Source organism: Taurulus bubalis (assembly GCF_910589615.1).
Source record: "Taurulus bubalis genome assembly, chromosome: 15".
Classification (NCBI taxonomy): Eukaryota; Metazoa; Chordata; class Actinopteri; order Perciformes; family Cottidae; genus Taurulus; species Taurulus bubalis.
The window spans coordinates 13,689,540-13,708,852 of record NC_136603.1 but is presented as its reverse complement, the minus strand read 5'-3'; the positions used below and the strand labels follow the sequence as shown (position 1 = coordinate 13,708,852).

At 39.9% G+C, this 19,313-nt stretch overlaps 2 protein-coding genes across 2 annotated transcripts in view; both read left to right on the top strand.

The window, feature by feature from the left end:
• The first annotated feature begins 6,067 nt into the window (after positions 1–6,067).
• LOC306747359 (cytochrome c iso-1/iso-2-like) lies at positions 6,068–7,969 on the top strand. Its single transcript, XM_079230414.1, has 3 exons — positions 6,068–6,145; positions 6,695–6,871; positions 6,970–7,969. The coding sequence occupies exons 2-3, from the start codon at positions 6,700–6,702 to the stop codon at positions 7,113–7,115; spliced, it is 318 nt and encodes a 105-aa protein (XP_079086540.1). The 5' UTR covers positions 6,068–6,145; positions 6,695–6,699; the 3' UTR covers positions 7,116–7,969.
• A 1,229-nt stretch (positions 7,970–9,198) lies between these two features.
• pde11a (phosphodiesterase 11a) overlaps positions 9,199–19,313 on the top strand; it is a gene marked incomplete at both ends in the record, with an annotated part of 31,532 nt that continues 21,417 nt past the window's right edge. The window contains 5 exons of the mRNA XM_079230701.1: positions 9,199–9,987; positions 10,631–10,789; positions 17,125–17,214; positions 17,735–17,875; positions 18,047–18,111. Coding sequence (XP_079086827.1) covers positions 9,199–9,987; positions 10,631–10,789; positions 17,125–17,214; positions 17,735–17,875; positions 18,047–18,111 — 1,244 coding nt within the window. The remainder of the gene's footprint in view (positions 9,988–10,630; positions 10,790–17,124; positions 17,215–17,734; positions 17,876–18,046; positions 18,112–19,313) is intronic.

Genomic DNA, 19,313 nt, shown 5'->3' with positions numbered 1-19,313 from the left:
AGACAGAAAAGGAGCTCACGAGGAGCTGTTTTTGGGTCAGTTCATATTTCACGAACTCCTGAATGGTGCTTTATGCTAAAGCCATACAGAATATACTGGAGATCTAAGTACTCAAATTCCTTTACGGAGAATAAAACTCTCACCAACCACTCCAGCCGTTAATGCACAGCAGACTTTAAATTACATTTTAGATATTTCTTATTAGATTGTTTGAGAAATTGTTTTTAGAAAGCAATTCTCTAGTACGTATTTTAATGGCGATAGACGGACATATGGTATATAGAAGGGCGCCTATCCTCATGTTGTGTGGCTCCATGTGCATGAAATGTCTTCAGAAGCAGGAATCTTCCCTTTCCCATTTCTCTTGCTTGGGAAAGAGCTTTCCCAAATCTAAATTAATGATGAAAGCTGTCAGCGACAAAATAATCTTACCAGCTGATTAACATGTATAAATAAAAAAATGTAGGGCCACATGTTTATATGCACGGTTCATTTATCTAGACTTTACGAGAACAAGTTGAGTAAACAACTCTGATCATCGGGTGTGAACAGGAGACAAGGCTCATTGTGTAAATATTTCGTTAAAGCATTCATATTCAACCCTATATCACCGCTATATCGATGTTATGGTGTTTGGCCAAAAGTATCACGATATTTTATGTTCTCCATATCTCCCAGCATCAAATGAGCAAATTAAAAGGTTTGAAGCATTTTCGCAAATGACAACTAAAAGTTGTCATTTGATCACAAGATCAGTGACCATATGAAACACACTGGTGAATGATTCAACTTTCTTCTTCTTCCAGAATAAAGTTGTTAGGGCCTTAATGAAGTTTGTAATAACAACAATCTGCTCTACTGAAAATGTCTTTGAACAACATGCTAAATTCCTACAGGCTCCAGGGCTTTTTTTTGAAGCTGTGTGACCTTACGGGGTGGTGGCAAAAAAAGAAGTCAAATTTCTCCCACTGGGATCAGAGTATCACAAATAAAGCAGTAGCGATAATCCGTCCTGAAGTGGGTCAAGCAAGGGAGAGCTGTGTGTGTGTGTGTGTGTGTGTGTGTGTGTGTGTGTGTGTGTGTGTGTGTGTGTGTGAGAGAGAGAGGACCACAGCAATCTATCTGTGTGCCTGCTCTGTGAAGTCTGAGGGATGAAGAAAATGATCTGAAGATTTAGACACCCTGTGTGTCGAGCAGAAGTGCAAGACCCGAAGCCAAACAAACCAAGGAAAAATAACAACAAGAAAACAAACAGCGATCACTTCCTACTATGTTCGTGCCCGTCAAACGTAAAGCCACACGGATGTTAATGGCACCACTCATCACAAACATGTAACACGATGAAGCATGATGGGAACTGTGCCTCGATGGGGGTGAAAAGGACATTCATGTCTGTGTTGTCACCACATCCAAGCCACCCAAAACACCACATTATCGACCAGCACTCTACACTGAACCAAGTTTACTGATCTCCCCTCTCTGTTGCATAATTAAAGTAGCCAACAAAAGCAGACCTGTGTCCCGAGATTATATTACATCATCTTTGAGGACAAGTATTGTCTGAGTTTACAGCTGCGAATGCATATTGATCAGCACAGCAGAGTTTTCGACCGGTTCCCTGGGTGTGCAATAGCGGGCTCAAAGGGTGTAGATCTTGTGTAACATCTGGAAGCATCGGGCAGCACATCTCTTTAAAGTAAGCCTGTCTTTTTTTATAACAACACTAACTGGACAGAGCCAGTTTATCCTGCGCTGCACACATTACATCATCTAGGTAGAGCCGGGTTTCACACTGCAATACTTTTTAAGTCCTGACTGACTTGTGCCCATATTGGGAACTGTTAGGAACAAAAAGTTGGCACTGAATTCTTGTCCAGATCCTGTCAGTTGTTGCCTGGTGTGAACCACGATTTGGTAACTTTATATTTTATCTTATTTAGACAAAGTCACTCCACAGTTATTGTGTCAAGAAACACTGATGCATTTGGTCTATACACAGTCTATATTTTTGAGTGATGCAAAGCACTACACTTCCGGAAAATACAATAATAAAAAAAACATATAACAGTGAATGAACAATTATCAAGAACCTGTCATTACGCGAACCAAAGGAGCAGATAGGCCTGATGCATAGGCCTTGCCTCAAAGCCGTATATATTGAATGTGCTTGAATGTGTCAGCTAATGAAATGAGTAAGAAGGAGCAATTATCTGATTTACTCCTTACTGTCAATATTAATGACTTGGCAAAACAAAAAAAAGACAATCTGCCCACGATTGTGAGCGTCACAGTGAGGTTGGCTGCTCCATCTCCCTCCATCAACGAGGAGGCACTCAAAGCCCTGCAATGATTTTATTTAAATGGGACAGGGACACCTTCAGCAGGAGGGTTCTTCAGGCCAGGCCAAGAATAATATCAGACAAATCAATCGTCAAAGCAACACCAAGAAAGCATGCCCACTGGCCACATACAAATACACCCATGTTCTCCTCTGCTGCTCTTTAATTGATGTGATTCGTGGCTATTTTAAACAACTGCAAAGTCACTGGCTGACCTTCAGTTGAAAACAGGGGAGACAGGGTGATATTGTGGAGCCCTTCTGTCAGTGACAGAAGTTGGCTAACTTTCAATTAGTTGTCATCTGACACATAATGGCACCTGACGACATAATGAGTGGAATATAAAGGCTAATGAGCGGAGATCACGTGCGTCAATAATACTCAGATGAATAGGTTAGATATACGGGAGAAACCACGGAGCTCGAGTTAGAAAGGTGAACATGTCAGTGACGCATTACCTCATCAAAGTCCGTGACAGTTGGCTTCCTGGCCGTTTGATTAACGACAGCATCCATGTTTATAGCGCTCCTAAATCGCGATAAAGCCGCCGTGATGTCGGTTAATACGCACGTTTGGATGCACGGTCGGGGGGTCATCTCCTCTCCTCCCCCCAGTGTCAGGCGAGCAGCAGCTAGCTAAGTCGGTAGCGAGGTAGTAATGTCTGACTGGTCCTCGGTGATTCACTCGGGATGCAAATACAAAAGGATGAGGCGCCCGGAGTCTCGGGCTGAGCGGCTGGACCCAAACACTTACACGTACACGAGACACAGCGCCGTCATGACACGGTGGTTTTATTCGATAAAAACACGACTGGCCTTCGACTGAGAGAGGGGAAAAAAAGCGTATTGCCTTACCACAGATGCGGTGTAATGGCCATGTCTTTACAGTTCTTGGCGCAGGACACAATTGAGGGGGGTCTCCCTTCACTGGGCAGAGATTCCCGGCTCCTCAAAGACAAACGGCTCCCATAAGGATCCACGTCCACATACATATGTTTCTTGGTATATAGTACGTGTGCGGCTCGGAGGGCTAGAACATTACGGAAAGTAAGGGGGGAAAGTGCTGTGTTTGCCCGTTTCCTTGAATGCGGGGCTTGTGATGCTCGGCTCGGCTCACCCGCACTCCGCTCGCTCCTCCCTGCAGCAAGATCGGCTTTGAGCGGGAAGAAATCGCAGGAGTGGATCAAACAGAGCGGACGGCGGCTGGTCGCAAAACCCGGAGCGGAGCGGCGCAAAGCTCGGACGCGGAGCGGCAAAATGATTGGGACGTTGGAAAGCTCCCTTCAAAAGTACAATGCTGTCCTTGACATGCCTTACTTTACGCTCTCTGCTCCACTTTCTGTACTTCTTTACAGTTTAGGATGTATCATTTAAAACAATGTAATTGTATAAAATATAATTGTTATACAGGTTTTTTTCTATTTTTTGGGGGAGTTTTTCCTGATCCGATGTGAGGTCCCGGGACAGGGGATGTGATTGTAAAGCCCTCCGAGGTAAATTTATGATTTTGAGCAATACAAAATAAACTGAATTGAATTGAATAATCTGTAATACTAATCAATAACCCTACGGCTTTTGTCATTTAGTGTCACTGTATATGCTTCTACTTTACTGTATTTATATACACTATACTTTGCATTTTCTTTATTATTTAATTGTCTTAAATGTATGTTCTGCTCTGCTATTTTAGTGTATTGTATATATTGAGTGTCCCATACTTAATACTTTTATGTTTACTTCCTTGCTGCAACAAACACATTTCCCCCTGGGATGAATAAAGTATCTATCTATCTATCTATCTATCTATCTATCTATCTATCTATCTATCTATCTATCTATCTATCTATCTATCTATCTATCTATCTATCTATTAACATAAACATATGAGCTCCATGTTGACCAGATTGAAACATGCCAAAAAAAAAGCTGTATTAATATTCCAAAACGACACTCTGGAGAGGGCCTTTCAGGAAAATACATACTTAATTGTGATACTTTAAGTTAATGCTGTTGCCAATACTAATGTACTTTTACTTGTATAATTCTGAATGTAGAAATTTTACTTCTAACCGAGTTTTTTTACTTTGTAAAATCACTGCTTTACTTAAGCAAAGGATGTTTTAGTTGCAGTTCAGACAAGTTGAGAGTACACTGTTTAAAACAAGATAACATAACATTATATACAAGTACATGTGCACAAGTGCAGCTGTTGTGCCGGCTGTAAGTATGATTTGAAGGTACGAGCACTTTCCTTGGGTAATTATGTTTAAATTAAATTCTCAGCTCCATTATGTTTCAGCATGTAATAGTCCAACATTTACTCCACTAATGTTACATTCGAGTTGACAGGGATATACTTTACAATTGTTTTTTCAAAACAAATGACTACTACTTATGTAAATGTAGAAATCAGAGGATGAGTGGTAACAACATTCCCATATTTGAGTTGATTATGTGTCAACCATAGGTCAACTGGCCTTGAGACACAGAAAGAAAAGCACCCCGACACAGGGTGACCTCACATCATGCTTATTATATTGCACCGTAATATTGAATGTGGGAAGAGGGCAGACCAGCATTAGATTATGTTTTTATTCATTGAAGTCTGGGCAAAGAGACTATGACAAGTAATTGTGTGTGTGATGGTGTGGTGCTCATTAGTGTGCGGTGCTCCAGGGGCAGAGCCATGGATCTGGAAACTTGTGCGCTGCACTCCTGGGCTTTTCACACACAGCAGGGAATGTGTTATATACAAAAGTAACTTGAGAGATGGAGAGAATACTAAAGTAACTTGAGAGGCAGACTATGAGCATGGGTAACTATTTCCATCTGCCTGCATCTGTCTCAAAAATGGTTGGGCATCAGATTCCATGGCTGGCTTTTCCACATTTTTCTTTAAGCTTTTCCTCAAATATTACAACTCATTGCCAGAATTAACCTTGTCATAGTGGGATATTCTCATTTTAAGGCTTTCTACACACTAACAACAGAGTGATTGGATGAATGTGATCACTGTATGGTAAAACACTGGTGAACATGTCTGTAAGGTCACTTTTCAAGGTGACAACACATTTTCTGCTATCAATTCCAGCAGTATATGCCAGGACACAATTAGATGTTAATGTGTTCATGGCATTGCAGAGGATAATTTATTACGTGCTACATTGCACTAAAGAGATTGCTAATCCCAGCCACTGCACCTTGAATCAAGGCACATCTTGATAATGTTTATGATTATGCTGCAGTGTCTAATAATAGGAAATAACATGGATGTCATTGCTCTGATTTCTATACATTGGAGGAGGAAATATGATTTTTTTAAGTAGATTTTTTATAGTATTTTTGCTATATCAGAAAGAAGCAGTTACTTTGTGGGATGTGGAGGTTTTCCATTGCGCAATTTGATAACAGAAGTCTTTGAACACATATGTCGTGGAAATGTAGGGATGAGGTGCAAGGGTTAATTATTTCTTTCTTTTATTTCTTTCTTTCTTTTTTTTTCTTTAATTTTTTGGGGTGGTTTTGTTTCTGGGGTAAAGAGAGCCTACTGTCTGGTCCATACTCCGAAGCAGAAGGTAGCGGTAATGCACCAAATATATGGATGCCAATCGCCGTAAAACATCAAGAAGAAGAAGACGTATGTCGTGCTGAGGATGATGAAACAGGTCAGCTGACTGATGACGTTTCAGCGGGAGTAACTCCACAGAGCGGAAGCACTTACACCAACCACTTGTGACCGAGTCAGTAGGAAGCTGAAAGCGGAGGAATTGCGTCTCAATAAGTCCCTTGAATAAACCTCGAGAAAAGGTAAACAATTTCAGTTTGTTGGGTCGTGGTCTCGGTGACGTATCTTTCCACGCGACTTAAATCGGTCTTTGGAGTCCGCTCGTGTACCACGTGGTCTTCTGCCGGGTGTCACGCTGTTTCCGGGGAATGAAAAGTCTTCTTTGTCCTCTTATCTAAAAGCAGTTCTTACTTTTACTCGAAAATATATCGATATAATTTACATTCGATCATTTAGACAAATGTCACATCGGTTTTTTACTTGTATTGGCAACTACTATTATTTGAGGATACTGTATGCGACTTTTTCTTTGTTGGATTTCGTCATATCACGGATACAGTAAACGTATAGAGAGGTAGCATTACGATACTGCTTGTGTATTAACCGAAACAAAAGTTTTGTAACACTGCCAGTTCCCAGTTACGCAATTTAGACTAACCCCTAGTGGCTGAATGAGGGTATAGTTTTAATAAAACATCAATTGCTGCCAGAATAATTAGATTAGCCTATGGGAGTACTTTTAACATGAGTCAATAATTATTGACATGGTATGTATTTTGTTTCCTTCTTAGAAACCATGCCTGCTGACCTGAACAAAGGCAAGAAGGTGTTTGTCCAGAAGTGTTCCCAGTGCCATACTGTGGATGAGGGTGGAAAGCACAAGGTGGGGCCGAACCTTTGGGGTCTGTTAGGACGCAAAACAGGCCAGGCACCGGGCTTCTCCTACACCGATGCCAACAAAAGCAAAGGTAAATACTTTTAAGTTTACAGTATTTGAATAGTCCAAGGAATGATACTCTGTGGCTCAAACATAATGTTTCACTGTGTTTGCTCACTTGGATTGCAGGCATTACCTGGAATGAAGACACCCTGATGATTTATTTGGAGAACCCCAAGAAATACATTCCAGGAACAAAGATGATCTTCGCTGGCATCAAAAAGAAGACTGAACGGGCTGACCTCATAGCGTACCTTAAGTCTGCAACTTCATAAAGAACTCGTCGTCGTTGCATCTTTGACGGTTTTTGTGTCCTGACAAACTGAACTGGTAAAGAGGCCAGGACTTATCTTTCTGTTTAAAATCTGGCATGAATGGCAAGCAATCTTTGAAGGGTATCGGCATGGTGAGTTTCCATCTTTGTCACAGCTGTAGCTCTGTTTCTGATCCTCCTTTGTGGTGGAGAAAATGATATCCCCTGGTTTTAACAGGTTCCTTTTCTAGCATAAATTATTAAAACATACTGTGTATTCAAAATGTAGGGACCGAAAGCTGTGCATTATGTTTGCTTATTGCCATCCAGAATTTTGTCTTAATAGTTTCTCGATTCACAATCAAGCTGTCTTAATAATTGTCTGTTCTAAGAATGAATATTCCATATCTGCTCCCAGTTTAATGAACCCTCAAGAGTCTTACGTTGTGTCATTTTTCAATGTTCAAGTTAAATAGACACTACATGTTAATTATTTTTCTAATTTGTTTGACTCAATTGAAGTGAATCTTTAGTCAGTATTAGGTTTCTTAAATAAACATACTTATAAAGTACATGGTGGATGTACATGTCAGGCTGAAATTGTGTTCTTGTTTCTACAGTTTTGGCTCATCTAGATTTCTTATCCAAATTAGAGCAGTATACTCTGTAGAATAGTTGGTCGAAGAAAGTAAATATTTGTATTTTTAAAAAGCAAATTTGGAAACTGATTTGTAAGTAAGAAATGTTGTTTTGTCTTGGTAAAAGTTGGAGGACACCCAATTTTGTGTTACAGATGTCTGGCTAACAGTGCATTTGTTGGAAAACTGCAGGTAGACATGCTGGAACAATTATTAAAAAATGATTTTTTAAAACTTGTTTAACCTGTGTCATGAGTTAAATATCAGAACTTTCTATATTTGCTTTTATTTAAACTCATTGTAATTATTTCCTTTTTCAAAATGTTCGTGTGTAGCTTTAATTTAAAGAGACAATGAGCGTCATGACGGAAGACAGAAGCTACCACTGTTTCCTCCATCAGAGTTGGGTTGCGTCTATAAACCAATGCTGTGGAGTATAACTCCCTCTAGCGTCCACAGGTCACATCTGCACACAGACTCACTAATATGGTCTAAACAAATTAGATTTTCTGACACCCACCTTCTACCAAGAAAGGTCGTTCCATTATGAAGTTGTATAGATAAACCACTGCAGGTTCCACATTTGCACATTAGTTTGTGACTTTTGTGATGTTTTGACGAGGTGCAGTATCTGAAACACACACATTGTTCTTCAGGCGACAGTCATTCAATGTGGTCACTCCTGTTAGCCAGCAGTGCCCCCAGCAAAGCCTCGTCTGGGATGGCATAGGAATCCATTATGGTAAACACTGCTGAAGCATAATGTCATCAAATTATAATTCACACAACATGGGGCTCTTTTGCCTTTCAGGAGCCTTACACATCTAGTGGAGCACTGCATTACTGCTGAAAGTATGATCACCAATGAGAACACATCCATGTTTACATCTTTTCATACTGAATCTACAATATGCATGATCTAGTATGCCTGCTGAGAAGATGATCGATGACTTTACACTACTTATCATCATCCTCAGCACCATCACCATCATACTTAGAGCGCCTCTTTAAGGAGGACAAGCGGTTCAAATGACTGCCGAAGCAACCCTGAGCTGAGCTCCTGTCTGTGTGACGAAGCCAGCGTCAGCGGCACCGAGCCAACCACAGCCAGCGTCATTTGCTTACAAGAAGACCCATACGACGGCGGGGCTCGGTAGTGGCTCTCCGTGAGATATTCAGTGCTTGTGACAGTCCACGCGAGCAATTTTCTTTGCTTATCTGCTTTGATGTTCTTAAATTGAGTGAATGGTGTGGAGATGCTGTGGAGGAATATGCTGGTGCGCAAAGGGAGTCTCCATCCTTCTCCTGGATATGTAGCCGGAGCACCAGGGGCTCCCAGGATAATGCATCTTGGAAGTTATGGTATTCAAATGATTCTCTACTTTTCTCTCAGTAAAGCCTTATAGATGGTATTTCTCTGCGCGACTTCATGGATTCGGTGCACTGAGGACCATCTGAAGAACAGGCATGGCAGTGCCAACTATGGTGTTCTCTGACGTGGAAAGTTTTCTGGACTCGCATCCCGAGTTATTCGAGGACTACCTGAACAGAAAGGGGAAATATAGCATGGTGGAGAAATGGCTCAAGAATCACAAGGCGAGCAAAAGTCCGGCGGCTGCAGCTCTCCTCCAGCCGAGAGCGGAGAAGGGCAGCGCGTGTAAGGACAGCTGGGCGAGCAAACGCGATGGCCTGCAGAGGAGAGTCTCGCAGAAGGAGCTGCGCAAAACTTTCGCCAGATCAAAGGCCATCAATGTCAACAGGACGTACGACGAATATGTCAATTCCAGGGCCCAGGAGCCCCTGACGAGCATGAGGAGGAGAGCTCTGTTGAGGAAAGCCAGCTCTCTGCCCCCGACCACTGCGCACATCCTGAGCGCACTGCTGGAGTCCAGAGTCAACATCCCCCAGTACCCGTCCACAGCCGTGGATTTTAAGTATTACCTCAAGGAACACAACGAAAGAGAGTTTTTCCTGGAGCTTGTAAAAGACATATCTAACGACTTGGATTTAACGAGTCTCAGCTACAAAATCCTTGTGTTTGTTTGTATTATGGTCGATGCAGACCGGTGCTCGTTGTTTTTAGTGGAGGGAACAGGAAACAAGAAGACACTAGTGTCCAAATTCTTTGATGTGCACGCAGGTACCACTGTTTTACCCTCAATTAATTCAGATGAAGTTCAAGTGCCGTGGGGGAAAGGAATCATCGGCTATGTGGCTGAACACGGAGAGACAGTGAACATTTCTGACGCTTATCAGGTGCCTGCTCCTCTTTCTGCATGGATGCGCGTGCATGTGCATGAGCCACAGAAGGAGAGAGAGACTCAGACAGGAAGACAGATCCTTTACTTTCAGTGTCATTTTTATCTGACACAGTTAATTTATCGTCAATGAAAATGTGTAACAGAGCATGGACACCCAACACCAATAATAGCTTCACAAAAACATCCCTGAGCAATGAAAACAACTTAATTAAGGAGAGGTATCATTTTCTCCCGTTTGTCTTTGCAAATTTCACTTTCTACCTTGATTTTAAGAAAGTAAGACGATACTAAATGATATTAGGTGCAAGGACATCACATTGATGCCAGGAGCTTTTTGTTAGCGTAGAAGAAAAGTCTAAGAGCACTTATTCTTGGTAAACCAAATGTTTACAGTAGGAATGAGTAATAGAAATGAAAAGTTTTGTTGATTTAATGTCCATCAACAGCTGACCTCTTCAAGTCAGACACTTGTCTGTCATATTGTATTTATTATAGACTTTGTGGTTTGGAAGACACAGACTCCTGGTGAGTTGTGCATTTCACTGCACCATAATCTGAAAGTAAAAAGGGAAACTGGATTTTTTTGCAATAAGTTCTTACGTTGTATTTTATTGTTGCGCTGTCCCTGTGGATTGCAGGATCGTCGGTTCAGTGATGAAATTGACAAGCTGACAGGGTACAAAACCAGGTCACTCTTGTGCATGCCCATTCACAACAGTGATGGAGCGATCATTGGGGTTGCTCAGGCCATCAACAAGACTTCAAGTGGAGAACTCTTCGCTGAAGATGATGAAAAGGTAATTTCACTATTATAGTAATGAGTTTAAATGCTGGGTGGCGGTAATGTTCTCTCATAACACAATATGTGTCCCACTGCTTGCTTGGCATGTGCAGAATAGATCAAGATAATTGTGTTGGCCTTTCTTTGTTTGATTCAAATGCTGTCTTGACTTACACCCACGTATTATCATCTCAGTTCATATAAAATGTTTGCTTTCTGCACTTATAAAAGACAGACTTCCATATAAAAAAAAACAACAACAACATATTACCACGTGGTTTTATGGCAATCTTGTAGTTTGGTCACAGTTGTAGACACATCTGTGATGGGGCACTATAGGGACAGTGGCAGTTGGCTGGTCTACAGAGCAAAGGCATTTTGTACAGACATGCTACTCAGTGGGTGAATCTTGACCCTGTGACCTTTCCTCTAGCGCCACCACCAGGTTGACAATTTGGGGTTTATGTAAAATGTCAGTTTTCAGTTATAATTGATTCACGCAACATTTGGTACAGTCATTCATCGTTCATAGATAATGTCTGACATGTTTTATTCAGAGTAAACTGTGAGATGATACGGTTTTATGATTTCAGAAGTACACAAGCACAGCATAGCTAATATTGTTATAAACACAAATATTTGCAATAGCAGGTATAATACATTCATAAAACAAATGGATTTTCTGAAGTAAAAAAGGTATTTCTCTCGTATTTTGTATGTTATGATTCACAGTTGCAAGCATTGAACATGCTATGGGACATTTCATTCAAACCTTTGTGTGGCCTGATGCTCAGACTCACTCTCCATTTTGTTTTTACCTCATTATTAGAACTGCTGAACTGTAGTCTTTTAGTTTGAACATGGCTAATGTTCTGCCTTTACATCTATCTTTTCCTCGTTCATCCTTTATTAATATTTAACAAGCAACACTAACTGCATATCTGTTGTCTGATGAACAGGCTGTAATGTTCAAATGATCTGTTTCTTTCTGTTTCCAAGCTGAACTAATATATATTTAAATTCCTCCAGCTCAGTATGACTTGTAGCATTTAGCGTCATGTCTCAGTGTTCAGTGCTCAGTTTCTAGCTTGTCTCTCAGAGTCATCACATTTTCCTGAAGCAGTATGTTCCAAAGGGCCAGGGCCCTTCACTGTCTTAGTGTCACCAAGAATAACAACTTTATATAAGCTGTTCTCCAAGTGGTTAGCGCTTTACTTTTTGTGCTTAGTGGGAGTGTCAGTCTTTAGTGTGACCATTTCAATTTCCCAATTCACTGTATGTGGTTACGAAAAGAGTTAAATAGTTAAATAGGACTTGTGGCGGAGTTAAGGGTATTTCAACTGTTCCACTGGAGCTGCTCTTTGGCCAACACATCAGACGAGGTCTTCCAGGTGTGACTGTTATTTAGTATTGTACCCCTACGTGGATCAGCTCAGTCAGCAAACAGATCAGTCAAGTGGGCAGCTGCAACAAACACAAAGGCAAAGATGTAAGTGAATGAATATAATATACAAATAGGCTATAATATGTCAAAGCAGTAGGTGGGGGTGTTACATCTCACACTAATCCAGATAGACCTTCTGTTTCTGAATGAATGTTTATTTGACTTATTGCCATCATCAGAGAGGCATGAGGATCACGTGTTTAGTCCATCAGCGCACATGAATAGAAGTAACAGAAAGGCGGCGACAAGCCGGCACTGACTTGTTCTCTCATTGCAGCTGTGAGCCCCTAAAGGGAGAATAGATGAATCATGACATCACATAGCTAGCTGTGCTTTTGTTTCTGGGTTAGATTTCACTGCAAAAGACTATAGTTTTTTATTCATAGTATGTTTTTCTCCATTGGAGCGCTATTGTCAAAATGACATCCATTGTTCTTAATAGATGCAGATTATGAATTCATTTTTTTCTTTCTTATGTTTTGAGTTTGTTTCACATTGCATTACCGTCACACTAATGCTCAGGATGGCTACAGCTAAATTAGTAATGAAATGCAATGCCAGCGTCAGAGAACACAGTACGCTCCCTGCACAGCACAGCTGCAGCTCTGCTTTTATGGAAGAACTAAGAAAATGTATCACACTTTTCAAAGCATGAGACAATACTGCAATAGCAGACGCCATTAGAAACTGTATTCTACCTTTATTAGGACAAATGTTGTTCTCTATATACTGAAAGCTTATAGGATATTTAAACACATTATGGCTGACTTTAAATCGCACACTGCCTTAATTGTGTTGTGTTGATACCCTCCAGGAAGGGAGTCCTTTGGGAAGCTATGCATAATTGTGTTGTCTCATTATCTTCTGTAGAGGGATATAGCTATTGACTTAATAAGTGCACAAGCTGACCTCATCCTCCTATCTCTACATATTGCGTTATTATCTTGATTTAGCTTTTCTTTCACTTTGCATATCTCTTAATACATTTTCCATGAGGTTTTTTACTCAGGTAGACATTTTCATGAATTTTCTCTTAATAACATCAAGATCTCCCATGTAGACATTTGCCAATATAGTTTAACATCTGTAGTAGTCAATTGTCTAATAGCATTCTCAACTCACTGCTATGCTCCCTCTGGCTGCCAAACTCTCTGTCAAATTGGCTCAAAGCAATACTGTAATAACCACATTCACACAATTTCCCAATGAATATCTACAGCTAAAGAAGAGAGAACACAATTTCTGCTTGGAGCCACATTTCTTTAATATGTTCCTGCAGGATTTCAGATCAAATCAAGCTTATACTGTGCATTATATCAAACTAGTTCCTTACATAGTTCTTTATATAACAACAAAATGTCACGAAATACACATAAATCAAGAGGAAATATAAAAAAAATTGACACAATTATCGACATATAAGATAGCATGGATGCTTGATAATTTGAATTAACATAAGTATACGAAACCAACTGTCAAAATGTGTATGACTAACTGTGTAATGAAAGAGTGTTTTCAGAAAGTTATAAGTAAAGGCTAAACATGCAGGGATTGATTCAAATGTCTCTCACCACTACTGACCTTATCTCCAAATACTGCTATGTACAGAAAGGTACAAACTATTTTAAATAAACTTCCCAAATGAAAACACCAAACTACATTAGATATGATCCCAACTGTGTTGTGTAAAAAACAACAACTTTCAATTCAACCAAAAAGCAGGAGTCATTGCCATTTTCTGTCCCGTATTGTCAATTCCAGTTCATCTTTTGAAAGAAAAGGCATATTTATTTTAGTAGTTGTTTTGTGAACTTGTTTACAAAGTACAAAAAAACCTCGAAAGAGTCACTGTAGTTAGATTCATTTCATCCAGTTTCTTGCATATGTTATGATGACAAGAATATTTGTCTGAGAAGCAATACTTGTTGACAAAGACTTGATTTGTCTTGATGTCACTGCACTGATGCAACTTCCACTGCTTTGTTGTTGTAACCTTCCTTTGCTCCTGGCGGTTCTCCATGCCAGCAATGTGTAGAACAATTTAATTATTTATGGGTAATAGTTATTGAGCAGCAATCATGGTGTGGTACAGTGTTTATTAGCTGTGTATTAGGGTGATAAATTACAGCAAGTCAATTCAGTATATTATAACTGTTCAATTTGTATTACATTTTACTTTGTAAATCTTATGGTGGCATAAAGGGAGAAAACTGAATTATGAACTGTCCTTCATTACACGGTATTAATTGAACTATTTATGTAGATACATATGATGCATACATATTTGATATCACCTTCCAAAGAAGCAATCATTACTAAGTATATTTGCAAAAGGTACAGGCAACGGAGTCCCATATGAGATAAGAGAAAATGGAGAGCTTTGAACAATTCTTGGCAAAGCAACACTGGCTTAATCTTACCACACATGCAAAGTGAACACAGCAACACTAGTTGTTATGGAGAGTGGGAAGTGGAAAGAAAGAAAGCTGTTGACTATGTCATTTCCCTTGGCTTGCCTCATCTTCCAGTTGTGGAAGCGGAAGTCATTGACGTTAAAGGAACTGACTGTCCCTGAGGCCTTGGCCAGTTAGTTTCGTTATTAAACCACTCTTTACCGGTCAGTCCACGGGTCTCTAGGCAGAAACGTCTCGTTTGTAATGCAACCATGTATAATGGCCTGCCTGACATAACGTAATTAGAGAGAGCAGTGCTTTTCTTGGGTTTGCCTGTAGATCCATAGCCAGATACCTAAAGTCCTGCTCACTAATGAATCTGCTCCTGCTGGGACTATTGATGGCCACCGCCTTTCTGGAAGATCATTACTAGAGAATTCCATAGGCCAGCTGGAAAAGCATTACGTATGAGCTTATTACTCAGCATCATCTGTTTTCCATGTCTGAAAACAATTGCATAAGGTGCTTCATTATGTATAATGATTGTATGAAGTGCATAACGTTAATGTACTCATTATCACGACAGATTATCACGATCACATTATTATTAGCAATGTTTTTGATTTAGTGATTTAATTTGCACTTGCAAAAAGAGGATCATAATTTACGCGTCAGTGTGACATGCCAGAGAATACGATTTTTGTTGTGTTTTATATTGATTGATTGAATTTATTTGATGATTAAACATGAACTACTTCACACAAATAAAAATAACTCTTTGCCTCAGTTGTAACAATCAGTGAGGATAAAAAAGACAATGGTTGACACCATTGTGGTGTCAATCATCGTTGTGTGTTCTAGTCATCCAAAATACACAAAACTATAAACATATTTCGAGCTTTATGAAATCTGTCAATTAAAGATTTGTAGCCTGATTTATATGTAAAAACTCCACTATTGTATGCATATGTTCCCTCATTCTTGAGTCTCTTATTAGTATAAACCATTCACTTTTGCTATGGTCAAAGTGCTCTTTAAATTCTGATGGCCATACTACCATTGACATATAGACATACATTAAACACATCCAGGAGATCTGTTTGATTCTAAAGAGAAATTATAGCAATTAGAGCCAGGTTCCTCAACCTTATCCAGCCTGCGATGCCATTTTTTGGTGTACAATTATCATGGCCCCAGCAATTAGTCCTGTTAAGTTGTCATGTGATCAATTGTAAGAGCATGGAAGAAGCTCCAAAAGTATTACACTGGAATATGAATATACATTAAAAATATGTTTTATATATTTCACAAAGCATATCAAACAGATAAATAGCAAATTTGAGCATATTCATTTCTTGCATGAGACATCTCTCCACATGGGGTCCCTAACTCAAAGTTGTGACCTTGAGGACTATCTTTTCTCAAGCTTCCAAATGATCAACACTGCTATCGGATTGTGTTCTTTACATGTTCATTTGTGACGGATGAGTAAGTGATGCATTATCTTTTCTAAAAGGTGAAAGAGATATCCCTGTATCAGTGGCCGCAGCTGAGTAACTTCCCATTCATGTATTGTTGTGGTGTCCCTACCCCCAGTTCGAACTGAAGGCTGGTCAATATTAGTGGGTTTGTTGTACTCATTGTATTGTTTGCACAGCAGCCAGATGCAAAAGATTGATAACTAAACAAATAGGCAGCGTAAGGAAGCACCCAACCTAAATTCTATTGATTCCATGTTACGGAGGCTGAGTGTCTCTCAGATAAGGCTAATTGAAGTTGTATAGAATTCAACCTGTGTATTCACATCACAGCTGTCTTAACAGCGTGCGGTTGCAGACACTTCTCTGCATCCTGCATATTGGTGTCCATAATTAATCAACAGTGGTGAGGAAAAAATAAATGTGCAATTTCAAAATAGTAAGACGTTGATTCGATTTCCATTTATATCACATAAATTAATTAGGCCACACCAAGTGATTACATTATTTATGTGAAGGAAAATATGAATGAAATACGGAATTTATGTTATCAGCCCAAGGCACAGTCAAGTAGTAAAATGTCAGTTGAATTGATTGATTTGTCGCAGCAAGTAATGATGCCATTGAAAGGCCATTTCTTATTTGTTCCAATTTGAAAGCTACGTCTCAACTTTTTTCTTTTTGTTTGCTTTCTTTTACAAAACAATCTTGAATCTTATAGTCACTTCTAAAATTGTCTCCAACAATAATAATAATGCAGACTCTTCTTTAGGTATTTACATTCTGAGTTTCTCTGGAAAGCACAGTGTGTATATCCTTGAGCTCTCACAAATGTGTATTCAACACATTTTTGAGAGCTCCTCATGAAATATTTTCAGGGCAGATGAGTAGAGTAGAGTGAACCCATTGTAGAGTGAAACCATTGGACTCTATATTGCGGAGGCCACATGCACAATACAGACAAAGTGATGACCACATTGTTTAATGATGTCTAGAAAAGGTTTTAAAAATAAAAGTATGTTAAATATGTCCACAGGTGCTAGAGATGTACCTGCCTTTCTGTGGTATTGCAATCTCCAATGCCCAACTCTTCGCCGCCTCAAGGAAGGAGTATGACAGGAGTCGGGTAAGGACTATAAAGCCCCCATCCCTGGGATCAGCATTACTTCCTCCCCCCTGATGCTGACACTGAGGCTGACTATTGATCAGCAGCCCACTTGCTGCCACTGCAGTGGGGATCACAGAGCGGCATGCAGTCCTGCATGGACATTTTATCTGGATCTATAGTGGGGGATGGGCTGAAGTAATGTCAACAGATGCAATAATTCATGTCACACATTGATCTGTGACGAAAGAGAATATAATGAGACCACAGCTCAGTGAATGCTTGTGTATGAAATTGGATTGTCACTACCTTAAAGTGAGGGCCTAATTTATCTTCATCCTGTTGGTTTATGGTTTAAAGATAACACAGCAACAACAACAACAACAACAACAACAACAATAATAATAATCATGCTCTAACAGCTTACCATGGCAAAGCATTTTCTTTTAAATCTAAAGTGGCTTTTAAAGTGGGTTTAAGCATGTGGTTCAGATTGTTTGGAATGATGGCAGCGGTATCTTTTTCTGTCGCTGGTGTTTAGGCCCTCTTGGAGGTAGTCAATGACCTGTTTGAAGAGCAGACTGACCTGGAGAAGATTGTCAGGAAGATCATGCACCGTGCCCAGACATTGCTTAAGTGCGAGCGCTGCTCTGTTCAGTTGCTGGAGGACATTGAGTCACCGGTACTATTATTTTTCCTCTGCTGTGTGTGTATGTCTATCCTGTGTCTGTACATTGGTGCATGTGCATATCTGTTCTCTTTGTCTGCCTCTAGTTTTACCACTGAGCATTGTGTACCTCCATGCAATTCTTCCAAGAGCTTAGGTGATTTCTTCCCCTCTCAAAACCTCCAGGTGGTGAAGTTCACAACGTCGTTTGAGCTACTGTCGCCTAAGTGTAGTGCAGACATTGAAAGCAGGTATGTATGTTGTTTTAGTGTTAAAATCTACTCTGCTCCTCAATGAGAGCCGGCCTAATGAAAAGCATAGCTTTGTCCTCCTTTTTCACGTTTACTCATCCCAGTAACCTCTTTTAATGAAATCGTAATATCTCCACCTTTCTTTGCCTTTGGCACCATGGCATCTGCAAATTCTGCACAGAGCCTTGTTTGAATCTGTAAAGCTTCCATCAAAGACAAAAAGGGAAGTATAAAAATTGAATATTTGTAGTGCGGTGGGGGTAATATGCTGATGCTGAATATAAGGCATATTGTAGGAGCCTTACTTAATTGGGTTTTGCTGCTTCTCTCCACTGCTTGGGATGGCTGAATGGAGAAAGAGAGGATTAATATTGTGTGGGATGTTTATGGATGAAAACCAACGCTGAAAGGAAGACAAATTATTCCCCAAGTCCTGCACTTGCCATAACTGATATGGTCATGTCAAGGCAGTATTAATAACCTCAACATTCATTTAAAAAAATATCCACACAAGAAATACCACAAGTTAGAAAGTAGTTGTAATTAAATAAATATAAAAATCACCAGTTTAGTTTTTCTGACAAAACACACTCCCATACGGATCTGTGTTTCTGTTGTAACATATTAACTAAATAGCCAGTTTGTGAGTTAAAGTAATAAAAACTAAACATTTCAAACCAAGCTGAAAGGACAAAATGTACAGCATCTCTTTGATGATACTAGTTTTCATAAAGGTTGACATCTGAAGAACAAGGGCTACTGTGCAAGATTCATGTGTGTAATTCAGTGAATACATTTTGTGTCAGAAGGCGAGCGTACTGTAGGATTTCTAATGTGCCTTACAATCCCCAGCCGCCCCCATGGGGAGGATCATTTTGCGCGAGTGTACAATGCTGCTAGTGTGTCTGTGGCAGATAAATGACAGATGTGAGACAGGGAAGAGACAGAGAAAATGGAGAGAAATAATAATAAAAATAGATACTGTAAAGCATCTTGCCATCACACCCATGAGGGTTATTCCCTGCCGCACACACAGCTGTATCACTAAATCAAAGGGATTCAAAAAATCCGACAGAAGTGTCCCTGCATCTTTATTCTAGTCTGGAAAGACAAAATGAGCCACATTGAACATTTACCATGTTACGTTTGGGAAGGTAAAAAGTCAGCAACAGCCCACTGCAGTAAAAGTGAATGGGAGGTCT